Source organism: Poromitra crassiceps, assembly GCF_964638095.1.
Source record: "Poromitra crassiceps genome assembly, chromosome: 13".
NCBI lineage: Eukaryota > Metazoa > Chordata > Actinopteri > Beryciformes > Melamphaidae > Poromitra > Poromitra crassiceps.
In genome coordinates this window covers 32720281-32746382 of record NC_139644.1, presented here as the reverse complement: position 1 = coordinate 32746382, position 26102 = coordinate 32720281, and the positions used below count along the sequence as shown (strand labels likewise).

The following is a 26102-nucleotide window of genomic DNA, read 5'->3' as shown; positions in this document are numbered from 1 at the left end:
AAAACTGAATAATGACATGACAACAGTCTAATCCTAATGTTAATTTAAATGAGATATTCCTCTAAATCTGTCTTCAAATGGCCAACATTTTAGAAATAGCTAAATGGACCGACAGATAAATCATGAGCGAGTGAGTGAGACCCGAGTCACATGACAGGTGCCACGTGACCATGTAGGAAGTTGCGATCCGTGTTTACATTTTGTCATCTCTGCGGCAGCGAGCGTCGTTCACCAGGCAGTGATTTTATCCGATACATTTTTAATATTATTTCAATTATTACTTGACATTTGTGCCGGTTGCCTCGATGACGCGCTGTTAATTCCTCTGTGATCTTCAAAGCGCCGCCATGGCATCTTCAAATTACACCTGCATCCAGGACAGCGCTACAGGTTTGTCAAGGCATTCAGTTTATCCGGGTCATACTGCGGACACCTTTGTGCCTATTGTCTGTATGTTTCTTTCTGCAACACATGTTCATTACAAATATCTGATTATTGCATATCACTCCTGTTTATTATGACTCAAGGCAGGCCTGGTTATTTTGCATTTTTCAGCATCGATTATGTCAAAACAACAAGCTCTGATTTACATTGGATATTGTTATAGCATTAAATCAGTGATTCCCAACCTTCTTCATATCAAGGACCCCTATAGTCTATAACTCTATATTTACCTATGTTTCTATGTTGCTTTATCATACCCCCGTTTAGTGAGATTTTGTCTCTCAGACTCAAATCTGAGAATATATTTTGTGTTAGATATGGTTTTGTACAAAATTCCATGACTGTATTGTAGAGATAACAGACACTTTGATCAAAACAGTCATTAACAATTCATCAATTTTCTGCAAACCCCCTGGAACCTCATCAAGGACCCCTGGTGGTCCCCGGGCCCCATGTTGAGAATCACTGCTCTAATGCAACTGCAGCGAAGCAAAGATTTTTAATATGATAGCTATATTGCTTCCCCTGGTGCATTCCATTTTATTGAACAACTGCATACTGAAGCCATATTGTTAGTCCTCAAGGCCCTTTTATACAACTAGCAATCTTGCACGCTAAGCGCGCTCGCTTCCTAGGCTCGCCCGCTGCATGTCATCACTGATGACATCACATCATTAGGTAATTAGGGCAATCACCTAATTAAAAAATCCAGCTCGGTCAGGTCACCCACACGGGTGCCCTTTACACCCCCTGAAAGTTTCAGCCCGATCGCACGTAAAACGGCATAGGTGTGACAAAAATTGAAACAAACATTGCCCACTTGCTCCATTTTAATATAGATTAAGGATTCACCACCCGATTGAACAAGCACAAGTGAACCAAGAATCTGACAACATGTTCCTCTTCCAGTAAATTAACGCTAATCATGAATAATCTTTTCTTTCAACAATGAATGAGTTTCTGTCTGTTTCCCCTCGTTGGCTTTGTCAGAGAAAGACCGGCTGTTCTCCTCTGCGAGCAGCTATGGGTCCCAGAACCTTTTGGGCGGCGGGAGCCCCCATCCCAGCGACCTGGGGGGCTCCGACCTCCGCCAGCAGCAGGAGGAAGAGGAGGAGGCCCTGAGGAGGAAGCTCAAGTACTTCTTCATGAGCCCTTGTGACAAGTACCACGCCAAGGGCCGCAAGCCCTTCAAACTTGGCCTGCAGCTGCTCAAGATCATCATCGTGACCGTGCAGGTGGACAGACCCGTTCTCCGTTATGTGGACCAAAAATCACGTATAGGGTTTTACCCGACTCAGAATTCTGTCAGTCGAATCGGATTTGGCTGTTCAATATGAATATTGAACTATTCTTTCTTTCTTTTTCTTTTTGAATAAGACTATCTAGCAATCAGAAAATCCATTGGCATGAGTTTCAGTGATTATTTTGACCACATTAACAGTCAAATGCAACAGAGTCGTGCGGACATATTTTTGAGCATTTAAAAATCAATAAAATGCTGCATATGGTGCAAGATTTATATTAGGGATGTTTCTCACACCTGCCAGTAAAAGGGACTGTTTAACTGGGACTTGGTTTTACAGTATTAATAGGCTGATCTATCATGATCTATTGGGAGAAACCAAGCAATTCTAAATTTGTGAAATCAGACATTCAGCTCCCCCATATAGCTGGAATGCAATGATCCTTGTTTGTGACTATTAAACTGTGAGATTGGCAGTTGAAACAGGCTCCTTTAAAGGAATCATCGACTATTTGGGGTTACCCGTAATCACGTATTCTGTGTGTCATCTGGATATGAAATGTCTGACTCACTCACTCACTCACTACTGTGTTTTGTCTCCGGGTCTCCCTCTCAGCTGGTTCTGTTCGGCCTGAGCAACCAGATGGTGGTGACGTTTAAAGAGGACAACACAGCGTCCTTCAAACACCTTTTCCTCAAGGACTACAAGGACGACACTCCACAGGCCATCCACACCCAGAAGGAACTCTACAGCTGCATCTACTTTGCCATCGAGCAGGTAGCCCACAGAGCTGGAACATGAGTTGTCAGTCAGTCTTTGTCTCAGTGGGGCGTTTTCACGTCACATGCTAGTATAAATGCTGTATCCGAAGAAGCACCATTAGGCCTAAATATACATTTCTAACCATTGAAAGGATCTGATTTTTGAACAGTCCCTCCGTCCAGCCCATCAAATAAAAGTGCCTTTCTCTCCCTGCCTGATGTCCCATTCAGGGTTCCCACAGGTCCTTTAAATCCTTGAAAGTTTGTGTAGTTGAGAAAAAAAATCCAAGTTTTTGTTTATTTGTTTGTTTGTTTGTTTGTTTTACTTAACATGTAACACAGCACAGTTGGGAAGTGTCCACACATTCAAGCCTCTCATTTGAATTGTCTGTGAGCTTCTGTAAAGCCTGCTAGTTCTCATTTTAAACATTCTCAATGTTGTGGCAGTAATTAATCTTGATCTGTGTCTCAAACTATGCCATGTTGGGTTCTTGAATTTGAGGGAATTGGGCCTGGAGCGTCCTTGAATTTGATGTTTAAGGTGAGGTGTGGTGAATTATCCTTCGCTGCGTTTTGTCATGCCTATATAATAGTTGTAACGATATGAAATTTCACAGTACGATATGGTACGGTATCTAACAAAATATGGTATATCACTGACACTGTATTAATCCCCCCCGCTTCATTGAATTCAAACTGAAACTAATATGAGAATGTTTAGACAAGGGTCCTCCAATATTAACTTATTTGTAGTGGCGTGCGGGGCTGTGCATGTTGTGCAACATATTGTGGGCACGGTATTACAGGGAATCGTGGTTGCTCGATATCACGGTAAAATTATATATTGTTACATGCCTAGTCCTGTCCCATCTTCCTGTTTCAATAAGAACTACTTCAAATCAAGGAAGTAAAGACACGCCCCTCTGTCTCTGCTCCTCTGCAGTACCTGGCTCTGCCGCAGACCGCGCTGGGACGCTACGCGTACGTGTTAGGGGCCGGGGTAAACGGAACCGCCCTCTCCCTCTGCCAGAGGTACTACAGGAAGGGGAGCATCGAACCCGTCAACGACACGTTTGACATCGATCCCCATGTCGTCACCGGTAAGACAGCCTCCATCTTTCACGTTTCTTCTCTGCGTCTTACTTATGCATTCATTAAATGTGTCCCTGCCGGGTGTATAACATTGTAACTGGCAGCCTCGTTACCAGCCGTGCGTGCGTGCACGCGTACTCATGGCAAATGGTCCTGCTGACACCTATTGTAGCGGGAAGTACCACAGAAGTCATTTTGAGTACTTTGCCAGGTGTTTAAGTATGTCTGTCTGTGGACAGATCTTGCGAATGCGATAGCGTCAAAACCGTGCAAGATGCAGTCACGACACTTTGCAGGTGTGTAGTTGAGGTCAAAAAGAAGGTGGAGTTTGAAAATGGACATGATCCCCACCCCCACACACACAATGTACGCCCCTGGCCCACATTTGTTGTCAGTCGTGGGCATCACGGCTGGTGTGATCCTATCACCAGATGGTCTCTTTTTAACTTTTTCCTTTTCTTTGTGTCAGTGAGTCATTGCGCTGCTGCTCCGTGTATATCAGGAGTTGCCCCACACTGTGCCCTACTTTTTACAGCTTGAAATAGTTCCTATCACCAAGAACAAACACATCATGAAAGTATTTTGTCCTCCTTGCCATGGGAACAGAGTCAGTTGCCTACACCTGCTGTCTGACTGTTGCAATGATTTGTTTTTGGCAAAAAATTGTGTTAATGAAAATAGACCCATACAAATGAATGGCAACCTCGACGCTGTCGACAGGCTGTCCGGCACTTAAATGCTTTGAGGAAGTGTGGTTGTGTGTCATGTGATGCGGAAAATGGTTTTCATGCAGCTTAAAATATTTCCCGTGGTTCCTCTTAATGCTGTTTTCTTCAAATGTTGGGCAGATTGTATGGGATTGGACCCGCCACCCAAGGTTTCCTGTCCGGGTAACAGCGACTACAAGAACTTCACTGTCAAGTTTTACAAGTTAGACATGATTATGGCCCTTTTTCATTTTTTTTGCATACTGGAAATTCATTGTCTTTCCAGTTTCAACTCTGTATATTCTCTCTCTCTCACTCTCACTCTGTCTCTCTCTCTCATATCTGTCTCCAGGCTGATCAATGTAACCATCGACTTCCAGCTGAAGGCGATCAACATTCAGACCATTATAAACAATGAGATCCCCGACTGCTACACCTTTGCCATTACGGTGAAATCTCTCTTCTATCTCCCCTTCTGTCTCTTTTATCTGAACATTCTTTCTTATAAGCATTCCATTCTGTGTCGATTGTTCTACCGATAGACGATGAGGTGGGTTACTCTGATACCAAACGCAATACAGATAGAGATCTGCACTTGATCAGAACTGTGAAATTCCCATTCCTCGAGGTCTGCTGTATATCTCAATGCATGACTTTGAGATAAGAATTCAGATGAAACCGGAGGGGGTTGCCTGTGTAAAAACCTCCATACCCAGAGGCTGTGTTGCCAGATACAGCTAATGGTTTCCAAAGACTGCCAAAACGCACACAAAACCGCCCAAACAAATGCAGGCCTATGGAAACAAGCGGCTATGTAAACCCACCCAAGCCCCCCCCCCCCCCCCACACACACACACACACACACACACACACACACACAATGCAAACCAAACCAGCCCAATTGGGCAGAAAACCAGCCAATCTGGCAACCCTGCCCAGAGGATGTGTGTATATTAACTCTGCGTCTTGCGTCTGCTGACAGATCGTCATGGACAACAAGGCGCACAGCGGCAGAGTCAGGATCAGCCTGCACAACCTGGCCTCTATAAAGGAGTGCAAAGACCCCAACGTGTCCGGACATGGTGAGTGATCGCTGGAGGAGGAGGACGCCATTTTCATGCCCTATCTATTATATCTATTCGCTTTTGCATGTTTTTCCCCCCACTAAATTTCCTCTCCCGGTCGCTCTGTCTTGATGATATCTTGTATTATCTGAACTAACTGGGCTTGTTCTGTCGCCAGCTTTCTCACTCACTCGCCTTTTATCCCCCTCGTGCCTCTGTCTCGTCCCAGCGGAGAGCTATGCGCGGGAGTTCTTTGATGTTCTGGTGGCATTTGTGTGTCTGCTTTCCCTGCTGCTGTGTGGGCGCTCCATCCTCAGAGGCATCTTCCTGCAACATGTAAGAGACCAGACAGAGACTTTTTCCACAGATATGCTTTCCTCAGAGGCATCCTCCTGCAACATGTAAGAGACCAGACAGAGACTTTTTCACAGGGATCCTTTCCTTGGATAGAAGGAGAGGAGGACTTGTTAGGTATTTAGGACACGGTCCTCCAGGTGAGCCTGGAGCCGCATTGTTTGAAGGTTTAGTTTGATATGATAGTTCCAATATGTTAAATTTAATTACATTTCTAAAATGGTACTTTTCAATACCTTAAAACTGCTTTCATAAAATATTATGAAAGCCGTTTTTTGTTTTTCTTTTTATATATTGTTTATGCCAGTGGTTCTCAAACGTTTTCATGTCAAGGACCCCTAAACTGACACAAATTAGACCATGGACCCCCATTTGATAAGATTCTGTCCCAGGGTCCCGCGTCTGATAGAATTTTTTGCTTTTAGCCATGACCAAAATAAAATAGTCATACGTTCTGTCATTGTGTTACTTATGGATGGAATTGTAGTGAAAATAAATGTTCCCACTTTTTGTTTGGGACCCCCTGGAACCCCCTCAAGGACCCCTGGGGGTCCCCGGACACCACTTTTAGAAGCACAGGTTTATGCCGTTTGATTTTCTAAGTACAATCAAACCATACTCAATGAATTTGCTTGATCAAAATGCCCAGAAATTAGGTGGAAGTTAGAGGTCACACCCTGAGAATCAAGCCATTTGAGCTTTTTGACATGTTTTGATGCGTTAACTTGAATTTCAGTATTGATTTCAAAATCTGTACAATGCCAATAGGTATCATGCTCAGCCTTACCTCTTAGTAGTTTTATCAGAAAAGGAAGAAAGGCACTTATGTACAAGTTTAATATGTGCAACTATACAAGGGTATACATACAGTATACTACACACATAAAGACCTCTGACAGTCACCACTTTTGTTTTCAAATACGATCACAATTCTGCAAATGAAAAATTATTTTACAGGACCAGGCGTAATGACCAGGATCAAACACTGTTCCCTCATTATATATTCCCATATTCCAAGATGATAAAACCCCCATACACACTGCTAAACAAATTAAAAAGTGGGTTAATGAACACCAGGACTAAGTCAAACATCTTCCACAGCTTGCCACATCACCAGATCTAAACATCACTGAACCTTTATGGGAAGTTTTGTGGCACAGTGTGAAGTAGGTGTGTCACATTTTGGAAAGGAGATGAGAAGAGACCAGGTACCAGGGACATCGCTTGTAACACTGTCACAACATCCCTCGTCTCAGTCATCGTCTTGAGGACTGATGCCCTGTGTGTGTCCCTCTACCAGGAGTACGTGCAGTTCTTCAAGCACAGGCTGGGCCGGTGCGTGAGCTGGGGAGACAGGATGGAGTTCATCAACGGCTGGTACATCCTGCTCATCGTCAGTGACCTGTTCACCATCATCGGCAGCTTCATCAAGATCAGCATAGAGTCCAAGGTAACACGGGTTATGTTGCCTTCAGATTTCTACCCTGCAAGAAAGTTAAGGCCAAAGAGAAATGATCATTTAGGTCTGCCTCCAATCTCCTTGCTGTGCCGAGGACAAAACTGGCCAGCATGGGAGACCGTGCCTTTTCTTCACTGTGAGGCCACGTCTGTGGAGTCAGCTCCTAGCAACAATTAGGGCATCAGACTCACTCGCTGTTTTTAAATCAAAACTTAAGACCCACCTGTTCCTCTCTGCTTTCCCTGAGGCCCTGGCTCTTATGTCCCTTTTCTTTTCACTTTTGTCACCAATTCTATGCATTCTTTTAACCCTCATATGATTTGTGCCTATTATTGTCTGATTTTATTATGTGTAAATTGACATTTTTACTACATTGTTGTACTTTGATTGTTTTTACTATCTGTGAAGCACCTTGAGATTTTGTAGTATTTTAAAGCATGCTATATAAATTACATTCATTATTATTTATTTATTATTATCATGCAAATGAATAGGCCTGGAACCGAATATTTGACTAGTTGGATATTTGTTCGTTCGGTAGGTATTCGGTTTTCAATTTTGGCATTCAGAATTTTTTATTCTGTAAAACGAAAGACATGTGTTGCAGCGTTATGCCGTCCATCTGAGTCAGCACCAATATTGATTACTACAAAATATCCGGAGCCCAAAAAATTGTGTTTTGGCCAGCCGTACTAATGAATGATGTAATGTGTCTCATGCAGAATCTGTCATCCTATGATGTGTGTGCGATCCTGCTGGGAACCTCCACTCTGCTGGTGTGGGTGGGGGTCATCCGCTACCTCAGCTTCTTCCAGAAATACAATGTGAGTCAAAGATATACATTGTTCTGTTTTAGTTTTTAGTTTGTTTGTGCTTTGTTGTTGTTCTGCATCACTGGTCACCTCCTTTCTTTGTCTTTGACCTGTAAATAGACCAGAGTGACCCTCTCTCTCTATTCCACAGATCCTGATTGTGACTCTGAGAGCTGCCTTTCCCAACGTCATCCGTTTCTGCTGCTGTGCGGCGGCCATTTATATGGGCTACTGCTTCTGTGGATGGATCGTACTCGGCCCCTACCATGCCAAGGTACAACACACACATGCACACGCGCACGCACACACACACACACACACACACACACACACACACACACGACTAATGAGATACCAGCTCCTATCCAGCGTCTTCAGCTGGGAGCGAACAGGCATGAGTCATCCGTGTCTTAAAGGCCATCAAGTCCATTTCGGATCAGCCTAATTTTCTTAAAATGCCCTCCAGGCAGCGCATCATCTTCATGGCTATGTATAATTAATGGGAGAAGAAAATTTACATTTATTAAATATGAAACATTAAAATGTTCTCTTTGTGTGTTTCATCTACTGCTTACTGCCTACCCATGTTCTATTGGTGTTGCTCTGTGTGTTGGTAGTTGAACCATTGTTGCTGTTCAGTTGTTCATGATTGCTCTAATAGCTCAGTATCTGCTCTGAGCCAGTGATGAAGAAGAAACCGGAGTGTGTTATATTGAAGCTTTACAAGAGACATTCTGAAGAGCAACTTGTAAAACCTCTTATCCAATTTCAGACATGTGAAATTATTAACCAGGCACAAATAAAATGTGCACCTCTGCAAAAACATTTTCAAATGTACAGAATTTTTCTTCAGCACATTAGCTTATACATTTTTTTTTTCTCCTTCCTTCATATGTTGAATAAGCTTTGGCCTGGGTCGCCCGGGTAGTGCAGCGGTAGATTCCCTGCCTACCAACATGAGGGTTGCAGGTTCGAACCCCGGTGTTACCTCTGGATTGGTCGGGCGTCCATACAGGCACAATTGGCCGTGTCTGTGGGTGGAAAGCCGTTATTTCAGTGTATTTCTCTCATCCAAATATTGTCATGTAAATGTCCAGTTCCGCTCCCTGTCCATGGTGTCGGAGTGCCTGTTCTCTCTGATCAACGGGGACGACATGTTTGTGACGTTCGCTGAGATGGAGCATAGCGGCACGCTGGTCTGGATCTTCAGCCAGGTCTACCTCTACACCTTCATCTCCCTCTTCATCTACATGGTGCTGTCTCTCTTCATCGCCCTCATCACCGGAGCCTACGACACCATCATGGTACGCACGCACGCTTTGGTTTACTTTACGCTTACGGCTCCAGCTGTTTGCGAAGCGAACGTCTTGAAATGATCTCTGACAATGCATTACAGGATCTGAAGGTGTTTGAAGTAGGGCTAAAACTAATTCTTATTTTCATTGTCGATTAATCTGTCGATTATTTTCTCATTTAATTGATTAGTTGGTTGATCTATAAAATGTCAGAAAATTGTGAAAAATGTCGGTCAGTGTTTCCCAAAGCCCAAGATGACGTTCTCAAATGTCTTGCTTTGTCCACAACCCAAATATATACAGTTTACTGTCATACAGGAGTAAAGAAACCAGAAAAGATTCACATTTTACAAGCTGGAACCAGAAGTTTGACTTTTATTAAAAAAGTACTCAAAACGATTAATAGCTAGCTCAAAATAGCTAGCTGTTGATCGACTAATCGATGAATCATTGCAGCTCTAGTTTGAAGTGAGAAAGAGAAGAAGACAAATAAAGACTAAGTGAAAAACATCCAAGGCAAATCAAGAGGCTCTTGCTGGAAAATCAAATATGATTCTGAAATTAAGTTAAATGAAATTATAATGAATCAAATTAGATAAGAGGAAAAACAGGATGACCACAGTATGTGTCGGTGGTGTTTTAATGTTCTAGCCCAGGGGTGGGCAATTTTTTTTTCCTGAGGACCATACTGACTTACATCAAGTAAGCGAAGGGCCACACATTGGAGATTATACCTGCCAACATTCCTGATTTTCGCGGGAGTCTCCTTATTTTTAACCCTCTCTCCCATTGTGATTGGTAATTTCTTGTTAATCTCCTGATATAATAGTGATACAAATCCAATGGCTGTAGCAGATGAGATTTATTAACATAATTCTGCCTTTTATTGAGTTTTTGGGTGTCGTTTTGTTTTTCTTTGAGTCCGGCCCTGGGGCCGCATTTTCCCCATGTGTGCTCTAGAGCAGTGGTTCTCAAATGGGGGTCCGCGGACCCCCAGGGGTCCGTGGCACTTTGCCAGGGGGTCCGCGAAAAGTTTGCAAGTAAAATTTTTTTTTTTTTTTTTTTTTTAATTAAAAAATAAAATGCTACATGTTACTTATTCCTTCTCAAACTACTTCCTACATGGTGCTAGTCTTTCAAAATATCTTGGCTGTCATTGATTGTGTTGCATAGTGGTTTTCTGTACTGTTGACAAATTGTGATATTGTAAGTCGCTTTTGACAAAACAAAAGTGTCTGCTAAATGACGTAATGTAATGTAATAAAAAAAAAAATTTTTTTTTTTTGCAAAATCTTCATAGTTCAACGGAAATAGTTTATGCTTTAAATCTAAAATGGTTCATGGATTACATTCTAATAACAAACCTATCAAATTAAAAGTCAAGCACGTTACCGTGGAAACAATTAAGCTTAGCTCAAAATCACAAAACAGAATGAGGGGGTCCCCGGTATATTTTCTATCTTGTAAGGGGTCCTTGGCTGAAAAACATTTGAGAACCTCTGCTCTAGAGCACACATGGGCAAAATGCGGCCCCAGGGCTACACTGTAGAACAGTCATTTCTTACACAGATTACTTTTACCCTTTTAGTCATGAAGATTATTGAAAGATAGCCTATTCCATATTCCAGACTGAAATGTTATAACAGAAGTGAAGTATTGGCCAGAATGACATGAACATTTGGACACTTATTCAGCGGGTATCTTGTTGCATGTTGCGTTCAGGTGCACCGTAAAAAAAAAGAAAAACGCAATTCCATCGTGCGCCACTCAGGGGGCATAGTACTTTGCCCATGTGTGTTCTAGCCAGTCTGAAAAAGACTATTATTCAAATTATCTGGACTTAGATTTTTTTTTTATGCTGCATACTCTACAACATTGGCGGTCATAATTCTTCCTTTATCCTTATTTGTAATCCCCTTCCAAAAGCATGTGTGTTAATGGAATCAGCTGAAGCGCTCCCTGCTCCACTCTGTGCTCTAGTTACATTCAATTATGATTATAAATGAGTGTGCACTGAGCAGGCCTTGGGAGGCGAGGTTACTAGTAGCTGCGTGATGTGTTCCTCCAGGCGCAGAGCCAGGAGCAGGTGGGCGTCACAGAGCTGCACGCCTTCATCGCAGAGTGCACGGACACGCCCAGCTCGGGGAAGTTCCGCGGGCCCGAGGGGACCGCCTGCTCCTTCCTCTGCTGCTGCTGCTGCGATTAGAGATGAAACGGTATGAAAATATCATCCATCTTTCTGTGTCTGTTATGTTTTTGTTTGTCCACCGTTTGTCTCTATTGTCTCACTAACACCGCCCCTCAGTGTGTAGTGTTAAGCGACTTTGAGTTCTAGAAAAGCGCTATATAAATGCCATGTATTATTATTATTATTATTATATCACGATTATAGTGACCAAAATTATCATGCTTATCACAGTATAGATAAAATGTGCTGAAAATGTTCAAAAAATAGTGATACACCCACTGAAATCATTTCACTAAGTTTTATATTGTATTATATACAGTATATTATGCGTCTCGGAGACTATTGCTAACTTTGGTTGATGGACAGTATTTACTGTTTTTCAAAGCCCAGTAATCACTGTAACATGGTTTTAATGATAATTAAAATTTGAAATGGTAATACTGTCAGAATTTTATCAGTTTATCATTAAACCGGTAATTGTTTCGTCCCTAGCTGCGACTGGTGAGGAGGAAGAGGGGATGGGGAGAGAGAGAGAGAGAGAACGTGTGTGTGCACTTATGCGTATCTCTGTCCGGTGTGTGTGTGTGTGTGTGTGTGTGTGTGTGTGTGTGTGTGTGTGCGTGCGTCCATATTTCCATTCCAGTGACAGAATTGTAATCGTGTTCCTCTTTCCAGATGCCCAAGTGGGCTGCCGATGCCTTGAGGATGAACCGGGCCGACCTTGGGCCGCACACTGTCCTCTGTTGCCAAGGTTACAGTTTTGCATTTTAATTTGCGGCGGAAAGGAGCAGCAGAACACACTGTACAGTTGCCAGCCAGCGCCCTTACCTGCTTCAGCTTTTGTTCTGTATGAATTATTTATTGTCTTCTTCTTCTGAAATGCCAGCTCGTTAGGGGCTTTGATGACGAGGCTCATAATGCTCTTACACAGCCTGCTAAACCTGCTTTGATTGAGTTGCACTGGGACACAAAGTCCACTAACTGTTACTGTGTAGAATGGATCGGAGTTTTCACTTGAATCCATCACTATGTACAGGATTTTTTATTTGTATTTATTTTTAATGATTTATTTTTATTGATTGTGTCAATATGATTTTGTGGTGCCTCTTGATACATCTCCATGCCGAACAGACACACAGGAAGACGGAGGGACGAGCTGAGTGCAGCGATCATTAGCTTCTGTATATATGCATTAGCTTTTGCAGCGTTGTCACTCAGCGGAGGTTCTTCCTGCATTTCCATTTCATTCTTTCACTCCTCATCCCTTTTGTTCGTGCCGTCCTCCTGGGTGGAAGGAGGTGATGACTGTACGAGGAAGGACCTGCCCTGCAGCCAACCAGTCCTCATCAATATGTATGACCTGCTTGCACAGTAATGCACTTTTTACTGAGGGTCTTTAAGTGCATCGTACATGTTGCCGTGGAAAATCTGCATTCCAACAAGGTCAAAATATTGTTTATAGACAGGTGTGTCAGGGATAATTTTGCGAGCTGTGCGTTATGCTAGACTACATAGGCAGCTGTGGCAGTTAGATGTGTCTGTATTTTATATTATACTAGACTACATAGGCAGCTGTGGCAGTTAGATGTGTCTGTATTTTATATGATACTAGACTACATAGGCAGCTGTGGCAGTTAGCTGTGTCTGTATTTTATATGAAGTGTCACACTGACGTGGTCGGTACAGTGACTTTGAAGGCGCGTGTCAAAGGGTAAGTGCTTATTTATTTGATCTGTGACCGGGCAAGAGCATCTCTACCCACCACTTCTTAATTCACTGTCTTGAAGGGACCGATTGGTCATATTTGTTATCACTTTTAATAGAGAAACCTACTGAAGTGGTCATGTCATTTCACCGTGCTGTAAATGAAGGCTATACTGTTGAAAGGAAAGGGATTTTCAATGCTCACAACTCGCAGGATTTAAAGGGAACAAAGAGTATTGAGGTGTCTTATCCAGATAGTAGGTATGTTATTGTTTTGGTTTGGTTTTTTAATTGATGAATCCTCCTCCATGACTTGTTTACTGGTTTATAATCTCCACTGAACTCATGTGTTTCTTGGCAAAAGCGAGCTGGCCCACAGTGTTGCCAACTCTTTTCCAAGGAAAGTGGTTGTTGACTGCTCAGAAAATCGTTGTACTGTTTTGTTGTAAAAACAATAAACAGCGGTTGATCACTTAGGGTGGACCCCCCTCACCCTGTAAAAGAAAAAAAAAGAAAAAAAGAATGGTTGCAAAAGCAATTTGTGAAGCAGTTGCTCTATAGACCAAATCACCGTGACGTCACCATGTAAACAAATTTACTTCCGGGTACCACTTGGGGAAGGCGGCAGGTTTAAATGTGCGTGTTGTCAAATAAATGCTGTCAAACCCTCTCGTTGTTTTCGGCCGACTACTTTCAATTTAAATGGTTAAACGGTTGGTAAACATGCTTGTCCGACGTATCTAGCCTTTCTTCTGTGTTTGTTTTATGTAGTGTTAGCTAGCTAATAATGTTTGTTTGTCTGTCAAACTCGCTGTTTTTTTGCAGACTCGTAACCTCGCGTCACCAGGCTCTTCTCGGCGAGAGCAGACTCGTTAACGTTACAGACAGAGCTACCGACGCCACGTTAATTTAATTTAGCGTCAAGTCTACTCTGGTCTGGTCCAACAGGTAAATAAGCTAGTCTGGTCTCCACTAACGTTAGTGAAAGTGTTGTTATGAATGATATTAAACAACAACACAACACGGACGAACCATTTTTGTCTTCTTTGTCTGTTTTTGTCTTCAACACGTCAGTTTGTGCCGTTCACCGCCATTATAATGTGTGGACCCAGGGGTACCCGGAAGTAAATGTAAACATCCCGCTGATTTGGTCTATTGGGTTAGACCCCGACCCCCCCCCCACACACACACACACACTGTAACAAAATTAATTAAAAGAAAAAGTTTTAAAAGCAATTAAGCGGTTGCTATTCAATACAGCAACCGCTTAATTGCTTTTACAACTTTTGACCCCCCCCCCCACACACACACACACCCACCACCGCCGCCGCATTGCCACCCCCACTGTAAAAAAACAGTTGTAAAAGCAATTGTTAAGCGGTTGCTCTGCTGAGTTAGACCCCACCCCCCTCTGACCACGCCCTCACAACCACGCCCCCAACTTTTCTTGTGAACACTATTGTTACACTGTTGCTCTTTTGGGTTAGCCCCCCAACCATGCCTGGCCCCACCCCCCCCCCCCACCACCATTATATAAAACGTTTAAAAAAAAGTTACACAGTTGCTGTATTGGGTTAGACCCCCCCCCCCCCCCCCAGCCGATAGCTAAAGGAGTTGGCAGCACTGCAGGTCAGCTATATACTAGGTTTTACCCAGTCTTGTTTTTTTGTTTGTTTATTTACATGCACTTAATGAAGGATGATAGGGGATGCACTGCTTCAAGTGGGGAAGATGTCTCACATGGGAGCCGTATTGCACAATGGAGCAGAGCATTATATATATATACTGTATATATAATGCATCTGTTAGTGTTCTCCTGACACTTCTCAGAAGGTTACTTAACACTGATTTAATTTAATGATAAGGGTTCTTGCTCACCACATTTGTTTACTGTGTCGATTGTTTTATCTGGAGGCTGTTGGTTATTTTACCTCAGATGTGAAGAATAGCTACTATAGGGACTCTGTCTTCTATGTAGGAGACTTGTCAAGGTTTTTAACCCTGATGTGTATCAGATCTTTTCTGTGGAGATGTTGCTTTCTGAATGCAGCTACACCTCAGTCAAATAAATTGGAAAGACATTGAAACTGTGTCAAGGTTGCTGAGATAAGTAACCCAGGTCGGTGTTACGGAGCTTGTGGTTATTTTTAATCTCTCTTGTCAAGCTGCGCTGTATCCAGGCCTCCTGTGTCCACATTTCATGGCCAATTTCTCATATTCTTAAAAGGTTTTTTTGGCAAACGCAGAGACACAGTAAAAAAAAAATCTCATTTGAGCCAAGTATCAGAGAGATTTATCTATTTCGAGCAGTTAGCTGAATATCGTCTGAACTTAGTGTATTAGTAAGTGTCAGATTTGTGAATTCTGTTTCCATTAATGCATTTTATACAGAATTGTATAAAAATAATTTCATTCGTAACCATTCTGCAGAGAACAGTTTCCTACTTCCTGGTCAGGTGACTGTTTCCTTATCAGCTGTAGCCTGACTAGGGGCGTAGCATGGTTCATGTTTTTGATGTGGCACATAATGCAAAAATAGAGATACACAAAGAGAGAATACAATGTTGGTATAGGTACCATTTGACTTTTTAAAATACAGCTCTCTCTGGTGTTAGGAGATAAAAACATGACGGGGGTTGCCACTTCCTCAATTAGAATGATCATAACTAAATACAGGGAAATGCATGTTTGAATGGGCGTGAAGCTAATGAGCCTGACTGCCCAACTGTGCGCCACTAGAGGGTGAGAGTAGGCTCTGTCAACCACCAGCTGGCCACTCATAGGAAATCAATACAATCTAGGAGCCGTAGAGAAAGGAAACTGAATTATAGGCTCTTTGTGGACGAGAGGAGGGGTGAGACACAAAGGAAGGGAACGGTGTGTGGTTGACTTACTAAAAAGATAAGTGAAAAAACGGGAAGAACAGGGCTGAGACGGTGTACGTAAATCACTCAACTTGCAAAGTCCACCATTATCACGCCCTCCCATACAGCTCCAAAACACAAGATAAGTAGGAGTAGAGAGAGAGATAGGCTGCTATGCTATAGGAAGTGGAGAGAGATAGGCTATGCAAACAGAATCAAATGCATTTAATTGAAGATCCAACATGCAAATGGACGAGGATGGGAGAGACCACAGGAGAGATAGAGATCAAAGCAGATATGTGCACACTCAGTGCTCTTAGTGTGCTAGAGTGGTATAGAGAGCCGCTGTCCAATATCCTTAGCACTAGCATGCATTATTTAGGTTAGGATGATGCCGCCAGGCCTGAGACGATCAGGCACTTTACAGTCCGACATCAGACTGACAGGAACTAGCTGGCCCGCTCTGGACATCATCAGGTTTCAGGCCAACGCCAATTAAGCACTCCCATAGAGACAACACAGGGCAGTGGTGGCTCTCAACCTTTTGACTTGTAACCCCTCAACACAAAGCTGTAGGCCTACTCATGACCCCTGTCACTTCTGTATAGAGGAGGCCTAAAGGCTAAAAACTATAGATGGAAAGAAGACATGATAATAAATACATATATAGAAGAAATATGTTTTCCTATCCCATAAATCATCTCCTGGCTATGCAGAATCTCCCAGGTTGAGAACCACTGACACATGAGGCTGCTGCTGATCTACATTTAGGTTATTTAAAGAACATTCTGAACATGTGTACATGTGTGTTCTCTTTATCTGTGTATGACGCCCGGCTCGCACACTGTACGAACATGCATGATATACAGCATGATGATCATCTATTAATGAGGTTCTGTCATATCAGATACACGCTCCAGGGTTGACCCAGGCCAGTGTTGCGCTAGACTTCACAGAAGCGCATTTTATGTCCACATAAGAAAGGGAGGAAAACTGAAATGACTGCTACTCGTCAGGCAGGTTTCGCCTTGCATGTGCGTCCATGTTGCCTGCTGGTGGTGGGCGTGAGCGTATGCAGCATGTTATAATGACATGCTGTGTAGGCATGTTGCTCTCCAGGGACCGCATGCTGTGCACAGACAGCAGCAGCGGCACCGTACGTGTGCTAACCTGTATGTGCCTGCTATTCATACTGACACTCATTACAGTGTGTGAGGTGTCGCCCGTGCTATTAGCCAGACAACATGCGTTGAATTGTGAAGCCGCTTGTGTCGAGAGGGAGATATGTTTCGTCTCCACAAAAGACGGTGCCTATCTGATGCGATGGGTGTGTCTCCCTGCCTCCTCTCTCCGTGCCAGCTCCTCTCTTTGTGTCGGCTGGGCCTGACTGGCAGGGCGATCACACCCATGCACGGTATCTGACTGTACGCATGAATACATGAAACACAATAAGCGGCATGTGCGTATCTTGCCGGAGAGACGTCGATGCGTCGTGTGCGTCGGAGGTATAGCAGGGCCCCCGTCTTAAGAGGCCAGGTTGTGGGGCTTGACTGTGCGCCAGCGCCTTTGTGCGGCGCTCTCCCAGCTGGACTGCAGGCCGGGGGGGAAAAAACAATGAGATAAATAACAGAGGAACTGTGCAACGGGTACACAGCCCCGCCTCTTCCTGTCTCTGCCGCCGCACACCACTGCCTGTGTGTGGAAAAAACAACAACCTTCCTCTCTTTGTTGTGCCTGCCTGACCATGCCAATACGTCCATCAGCGGCAAGCCAGGCTCCCCGCCCTCTTCCTGGTCTCCTTCCACGTCTTTCACACATGCATACAGTGTAGGCCTACACACTCACACACACCTCATGTCTAAAGATAACTAGAGCGGTGGTTCTCAACCGTTTTACACCAAGTACCACCTCAGGAATCACCACCCTATATGAAAGTATGAGAAGGGAGGGAGTACCAGTGGTACTCGCACCACAGGTTGAGAACCACTGAACTAGATAACTCCTTTAATCCCGCAATTAAGTAATTGGAGATGTACCCATAGCCGCCCATACGCACAATTGTCAACAGCGAGACAAGGAGAAGTGGGATTGTTCACAGACAAGCCAATGGGTGCAGTCTGGAACAGCACAGCTACAACAGTCTGAGGTCACTACCACAGAGGAAGACAGACAAAACTTCCTCTGGAGTAGGTCTGAGAGAGAGAGAGAGAGAGAGAGAGAGAGAGAGGGGGGGGGGCGATCAAGTACATGTGTATGTACAGTATGTATGTGTCATTGTTTGTCAGTTTGGTGCCATATATTTATTGCCATGCAGAGCTGAGACAGGCCCAGACCTCCCCTCTCTACTACTTGGAAGAGAAGAGAAGTGCCACAGGCTGAGCACAAAGAAGCCCGTCCAGCACAGAGCACCACACAAAGGCCTGGCTCATGTAGACAAGGCAGGCAGCTGCTGGGAGCTCACTGAACATCAGCGGAGCAGACAGACAGGCAGGCAGACAGACAGACAGACAGGCATGCAGGCAGACAGACAGGCAGACAGACAGGCAGGCAGGCAGACCAACAGACATACAGACAGACAGGTCGACAGACAGGCAGGCAGGCGGCATGCCCACCCAGACTGCCTCTGGTGAAAAGCCCTGTACTGCTTGGGTGAGGAGCACGCCACGCAGAGACAAAAGCCATGACAGCAATGAAACAACGCCCTTCGAAATCCAATTGTGTCTGAGACAAAAGACACAACTTGACTGAAGCACTTGCATATAGCTGCTGCTCCTTGCTGTCTTTATTTCACCTACCTGTAGGCTATACCTCATATCCTTCAACTACTTTCTTCCCATTTCTGTTCTGTTCAGTCAGACTTTCTCAGGCAGGCTCCACTCGAGAGGCAGGTGCACATGTTCATCTGCGCCCTCTCTGAACAACATCCAGGCTTCTGCAATTCAGCTTTGTGGGTTTTTTGTCGCTGGCAAGGAAGAAGAAGACATTGGCGACAACAGAGCATAAGAACTTGCAAGGCCTGGGATCTCTGGGAATGTATTAACTGTTGTAGTAGCAGAACCATTTTAAACTGGAAATAAAGTGTATATTATTCATTCCAATTCACTCTCACTTTTTCCACCATCAACAGATTTGAGGTGTTTTAACCTAAATGCATTTATTTGTGAAATAACTGCACACAGTAACACAGAAGGCAGACAATGCAGGCAACTTGATGCATGTGAGGCAATAATGCACCGTTAAAGTGTGTGTGTGTGTGTGTGTGTGTGTGTGTGTGTGTGTGTGTGTGTGCAGTCAGGCATAGAGAGAGAGAGAAAGGGTTGGGGAGTGGAGAAAAGGGTTGTAGAGGCCTACAAGAAGGGGGGCGACCAAGGAGGTTCTCTAGGGGGGGGGGTGACAGCGACAACAACTGGGAGGAACTCGGGCAAGAGAGCAGGGTGACTTGCGAGGGGTGACATCATTCCTAATTTGAATAAGCCCCCAGCCTGGGTGGTGATTGGCTGTACTCCAGAGAAACCAGAGTTCCTCTGCTATTCGCTATTCATCCCTTTCAATTTCCCCATGGCGCGCTGTCATGGTAAATGCTGCCTTCGAGGTCTCTCGTAAAAAGACACCGAAAGGATCCTACAAATAGGGTTGTTTCTTTTTAGACATGACGTGGCATCGAGTTAATCTGTGCTGTTTCAGCAGAACGAAGATTGATCTTTTGATTAAAAACAAAACATATGTGGCTCAGCGACTAGAGCGCGTACCACAAAAGGCTTGTCATCCGGCAGCGTCCCGGGTTCGAATCCGCCCCACGGTCATTTGCTGCAGGCCTTCCCCAGGTGCAGGCAGGTGGAAAGCTTGGGCTTGGACAGATGAAGCCTATGCGGAAGTGATAAAAGCTGCAGTTCCTCAAATGGCCACTTGAGGCTGGCTCCAAAAGGGAGTCATTCACCCCATGTTAAAATGCATTACAACAGGATTAAACATGTTCACTCACAACCTGGTTCAAAAAACGGTTTTGGTCTATATAGTTAATTTCACCTTTCATGACAATTGTATGTTTAGAGTCCGTTTAAAGTCAAATTAGCCCCGAGTTGGGACTCGTTCTGTTAGCTTCCGCTACTGCTCGCTGCCAGGAAGAGTCCCATGTACATACATAGACTAGCATGCGACTTTCGCTCCCAAGCTGTCTACATCAGCGATACGCACGTATTTACAAGTCCCACAGAAACATTTCAAAGCCACTTGAGAACAAGGGTTCATTGCTTCTCGACGACAGGTTTAGAAAGCTTGACGCTGCTCATAAATGCCTCTTTTCATCCGAAGTCTGTCTTGGTGATATTATTTTTTCCAGGTTGCAGCTCCCAGCTGTCAAAGCGCTCAACAGCGCCACTCTGGTCGAAAGCTCGGTAAAAATAATATCACCAGCACAGACTTCGGATGAAAAGAGGCATTTATGAGCAGCGTCGAGCTTTCTAAACCCGTCATCGAGAAGCAATGAACCCTTGTTCTCAAGTAGGTGGCTTTGAAATGTTTCTGTGGGACTTGTAAATACGTGCGTATCGCTGATGTAGACAGCTTGGGAGCAAAAGTCGCATGCTAGTCTATGTATGTAGCCTACATGGGACTCTTCCTGGCAGCGAGCGGTAGCGGAAGCTAACAGAACGAGTCCCGACTCGGGGCTAGAGTCAAATCAACGATAGGCATGACTGGCAGGTCGCTTGTCCAGTGATCGTGCAGCTCGCCAATCATGGACCAATAGCAGGCGGAGCTGCGGCTCTGTGGGAATTGAAATCCCTGATCTCACGCCTTCTTGCGCAAGAACCAAGATGGCAGTGGCCAAAACACCAAACTAGAGGTTTCAAAACATGAGTCCACAAACCAATGGGTGACATGGGGTCATCTCGCCATTCCGAAGTGTCGGCATTCCGATCATTGACTTTTTATCTCCAAAAAATGTTTCGCCATTGCGAAAGATATTAGGTCCGCCATTCCGACATAGTATATTGAGTTATTTAGCTTACAGGGGTGGGAGAGGTTAGGTTTAGGGTTAGGTTCTGGGGGAGGTTAGGCTTAGGCGTGGGGGGTGGGAGAGGTTATGTTTAGACGTGAGGGCTGGGAGAGGTTAGCTCCAGCCGGTCCCCCGGGTTAGGGTTCTTTCGCAATGGCGAGACAGATCTCCATTCTGACAATTTTGTCGGAATGCCGGTATTTCGGAGTGCCGACATTTCGGAATGCCGAGGTGTCCCAGGGTGACATCATGTGATTACATCCATATTTTTTCACGGTCTACGGTCCTCCCCTCTCTCCCATACCTTCCTGTCTCCAATAATAATAATAATAATCATAATAATCATCATAATCATAATAAACACATCAAAAACCATAAAATCACCCCCACCCCCACCAAAAAGCGACGACTTGGAGTTGGACAAAATGAAACCGAAATCAGCTTCTCCCTCCCTGGATTCTCTGCCGTTTCTGCCTCAGCATACGCCCCCCATAGCCGTGTCTGACGCCCCCTAAACGTCACATCTTGGCAACGTTTATAAAAAAAAAATCCAACTTTCACAACGTCACTTCAACATCACCTCAACCCAGTTGAACTTTTGGACGGATGTCTCTCGCCGCCGCAATTTTTTTTATAGCGTTAACGTTCAAAAACAGCCCAACGGAGAGAAATCAGTTTGGAGGCGGATCGGTGTGTGACCACGCCGCCGCGGCCAGACTTTTATTTCCTCGGGTCGTTCCCTTCAAATGCGCCCTGGTCGTAATTCCGACACTTCCGGCAGCAGTTGAAGGCAGCACCACAAGCCCTCTTCTCTCCTCCGCGCGCCTGTCCATCCATCCCATCCGTCCACCGGTCTAGTAGTGTGTGTGTGCGCGCGTGGACTGCTAAAAGCGGTCTTGTCTTCCTTTCTTCGGCATCACTTGTGAAAAGCGGCGGCTTGACACAGGAGTTCCAGTCGACCCCGGCAGCTCCGCTCCGCTCTCCGGTGCTTCCCCGTCGTCCTTCCCGGTTTCCTCCTGCCATTATCTACACTTTCCCACTCGTGGATTGAGAAGGGGATATTGGCTAACACTGGGCGTAGCTGGAGAGGATTTTGCTAGCTCGCCACACACTGCACTGGTAAGGCGAGATTGTTTTAGCTTCAACAGTTAGCTAGCGCGCTAATGTCCATTTGTCATTGCTAACGTCATGTGGCTATCTGATAAAAAGGAGTCTTGCTAATTAGGCTATGCCTGACTGCAGCCTGCAGTCGATTTGTAACGTGCACATACTGTACTTTATTACTATATTATTGACTGTTGACGGTACTACTCGTTTTGCCCCGAAATAATAACGTTACTGGAACCGCAGGCCATTGCTGTGAATACTTTTTTGTTAAATATGATGTTATTTCCACTTGCAAAGCGGTTTATTGTCGCCTTCTCCTTTTGTCTTTGAGCTGCCGTGTTTCTGCCAGGTTCAGAGTTTGCTTTCAGCGGAAGGGCTTGATGGGGCGGTGGCAGCCAGGCTGCATGGTGGCGGAAAGTGATCAACCGACCTGTTACCTTTAGGTGAACGGGAACGTGATCACTGTATTAGTGAATTCAGTATACAGATATATCTGTTTTATTTAGCCATTTTATCCGTCTATTCGCACCCTAAACTCTTTTTTCCTTAATCTAGCCTCTTTCTCCATCCTCCATGGACCATCACGGATGCCCATTGTTCTGTGATGGGCCAAGTGGTGTGTGCTGAGAAATGTCTCATCTGCCTCAGGCGAAATGTCGGCTAATTTAGCGCTAATAATTCAACTGATGCCTACTCATTAATTTATTACGGCTGGATATAACAACTTTGGGGGCATTTGTAGCGTGTCAAAAGAGTCATTTACTGTATGTGGATCTTGGAGATGCTCTATAAAGATGCTGTACAATTTAGTAACCGGTGGTCGGAATCCATTTATAGTCTCACAGTGGCATGCAATCAGACGTGATCTATATCACCACCAAAAGTGATCAGCTAATGGTGCGGGAGTCAAGACTAGAGGAGCCAAAAGCCGCTCCTTCTTTCACTCTGGGACTGTGTGCAACAAGACAGATTACTCTCTGTGTTGACAGAACAATAGGGAGGAGAAAGCTGCCACTTTCCAAAGCCTGACAAAGCCCATTTAATAAACTGCCCATAGGCAGTCAAAATCTTTATCCTTAGCCCACAGCCACTATTCTGTGCCCCCGAGGTGCCCATACCAAGCAACATGAATTTCCCCGAGCTTTGTGGCCATTGTGGACATCATGGTTTGGCCGGTATTCTGCGATGATCTACCATGAGGTATTGATGTCATCCTGAGTAAATGGCGTCCCAGGGTGATTCATATGAGCACTTTTCAAGCTTGGCCACGCAGGGCTTGGAGAATCTCCAGGACAGTCAGTCAGTCGTGGACTAAGCCACTGGGCTAGTCCGTCCCCCCCGTGCACTGGTGAGAGAAGGGCTGACTCACAGCGCTGCTGGATGAGCCAGAGAAATGGAAGTCAGACAGGCAGACCATGGGCTAATGCAATCACGTGTAATTAAATTTAGCTGCCATTAAAAACCACACACCCTTTTCACTCAATTCTCCAGAAAGGGCTTAAAAGGGAAATAAGATGGAGGCTGTGGATTACTGCTGCCGTCATTCTGTGTTCTGCTTATCCAGTGAAAAGATGGTTAATGTGAAAGAGTTGTTTAAATGCGTTTCAGTTGGACCCCATTCTGTACTAGGGCTGCAACTAGCAATTATTTTCATTAGGCATTCATCTATTGGTTAATCTGTCGATTATTTCCTCGACTAATCGATCGGTCGTTTGTTTGGTCTATAAAATGCCACAAAATGGTGAAAAATGACAATCACTTTTTCCCCAAAGCCCAAGATGACAACCTCATGTCTTCTTTTATCCTGACCACAACAGCGCACAGCCCAACGATAATCCGTGTACTGTCATAGAAGACTAAAGTACCCAGAAAATATTCACATCTAATTTACGAAGACGGAACGAGCGATTTTTCTTTTTCTTAAAAATGAGTCTAGATGATTCATCTATTATAAAAAAGAGTTTGGATATTAATTTTCTTAGTCAATCGACTAATTGTGGCAGGTCTATCCCGTTACGCATATATTTGAGGGCCATTTGAATTTTAATGATCCACTTTGCTTCCAGCTGGCCTCTTGACCCGTGCCATGATCCTTAGAGGGGCGGTGATTGTTGCATTAATAGCCCAATGTCTCAGCTTGCCCTTAGGCTGAGGACGGGTCTCGGGTGGGTGTGTGACTCAGGAATGAATCCCTCTAGCTGTGAACTTCTCAATCGTGACAAGGACAAACCTATGCCTCTGGTCATTGGGCTTTTTTCCACACTGAACTTATGACCTTTTGCAGTTTGCACTTCTCATTGTAATCATCACTAGCATCCTCCTCCTCATCACTAAGGCTATATGAGCTGAGGCAACAGCAGCAAATAAAGTCTCTTTCTTTGAGGTTATCAGAATGGGAACAGAAATTGTATGTTCAGCTGAATTCTCCCTGGTGTTTGGATGATTGAGGCTTGAGACACTTCCGCAGTCGGTACAGTAAATGTGCGCAGTGGAGATAAAGCAGAGATAAACTTTTGCTATGGTCTGTGCTCCCGTCAACATATCAGCCTTGGTCGGCGGTGTCACAGTTGTCAGCGTTTGCAGTTGGCGACTGGCAGTGCGGTTTTCAGGGTGTATTTGCCAGCAGCTGCAGTAATTTGCTGTGTTTGGAAGCTCTGAATTCCTCCGGTGGGAGGATGGATAATGGACATGGTTCGCAGCCCTGTTGCTAGGCTTCAAGACCAAATTTTTCATGGCAGAATGTGTTAGCTGTCTGTGGCTGCTTGCAGCAATGGTGACTTGGGTATGGTGAAAATGTGGGCAAAAAGTGGTTCCAGACTTTCTTTTTTCTTTTCTTTTTTTGAAGCAGAGGAAATATTTTTGCTGTGTCAGTCAGCATGATTGCTTTACCACCTGTGGCTTGTAGAGCTTGGTGTCCATGGCACCCTTGTTTACATTGGTATTGGTGTGCTGGCCCAGTGGCCGATGTGGTTCAGAATGATGTCAGAGGCTAGCCGGCCTGTCCTCACCATCGCCCTGTGTGGAATGATGGCCATGCGATGCATGCTGACAGAGTCATAGCCTCCCTTTACCATAGGGCATAGGCAGCCTGCAATTTTGTTTGTCACATTCATTTGTCACATTCATTTGTCTCGATTAGGGATGTGCATTTGAATATCTCTAATGAATAATTTCCATAATCGATCACCGGGAAGATTAACAATCAATTATCAATTGAATCAATTAATTGTCAACACTCATTCATCTTCTCAGCAAGGTGATGGGCTGTATGGCAGCCTGGCAGGCTTTCAGTGAGCAGGGCCGCTGAGTTCATTTGCCAGTCATCATTTCAATGAGCCTGTGATGGTGGTGAGTTGTGACAGAATGCGTTATTGATCGGATGGCGAAAACCGTTGCCGTCAACAATACTTGCGGGCAGCATATCCGTCTCGAACAGTTTGCAGATCACCTGTAACGTTATGTTGTTCAGGTGGTACATAATACACAGCATCACAGTGTTTACTTTCAGCGATATATTAGTATTTTTTTTTTTTTACATCAAAATGGTCCCACACCAAACTTGGCTTTGCTCTCCTTATGTTTCCTTCATTGACTGGTTTGCTTTCGATTTCTACGGCAGCCCCGTAGGCATTCAGTTTCCTCTCTCCTAAAAATAGTGAGATTGTGACCCCGCCCGGTTGGTATTAAGATGTCTCATTGCTGCCACGTAACTTACTATGAAGTTCATTCATTCAACCTCGATACCAACGTTAGATCGACAGATACAAACAAAACAAAAAAACAATCAAAATTCCACATGATCGACCTGATTCTCTTAACGATCAATTATCGATCATCGATTAATCATGCCCGTCCCTAGTCCTGATGCCATTGAAATCCAGTTACATGCTGTCCCATTATATCATTGTACAGTAATACTAAACTGTACTGCTGCACAGACACAATCTTTGTCTGCCTGTAAAATAGCAAATTCACTGTATGTTATGACGGTTGTTGTTGTGGGCGTGATGA

At 44.5% G+C, this 26102-nt stretch overlaps 2 protein-coding genes across 2 annotated transcripts in view; both read left to right on the top strand.

Annotated features, from left to right (window-relative positions):
* Nucleotides 1-347: 347 nt before the first annotated feature.
* Nucleotides 348-11438, top strand: mcoln1b (mucolipin TRP cation channel 1b; the record flags this gene model as incomplete). Its single annotated transcript, XM_083650040.1, has 13 exons — nt 348-390; nt 1435-1679; nt 2304-2465; nt 3393-3549; nt 4390-4471; nt 4601-4697; nt 5231-5330; nt 5542-5648; nt 6967-7116; nt 7848-7949; nt 8089-8211; nt 9035-9241; nt 11301-11438. 13 exons carry the CDS (start codon nt 348-350, stop codon nt 11436-11438), a joined length of 1713 nt encoding a protein of 570 aa, XP_083506166.1.
* A 10387-nt stretch (nt 11439-21825) lies between these two features.
* Nucleotides 21826-26102, top strand: part of prr36b (proline rich 36b) — a 44055-nt gene continuing 39778 nt past the window's right edge. The window contains exon 1 of the mRNA XM_083649615.1: nt 21826-22103. The gene's annotated coding sequence lies outside the window, so the exon portion shown is untranslated. The remainder of the gene's footprint in view (nt 22104-26102) is intronic.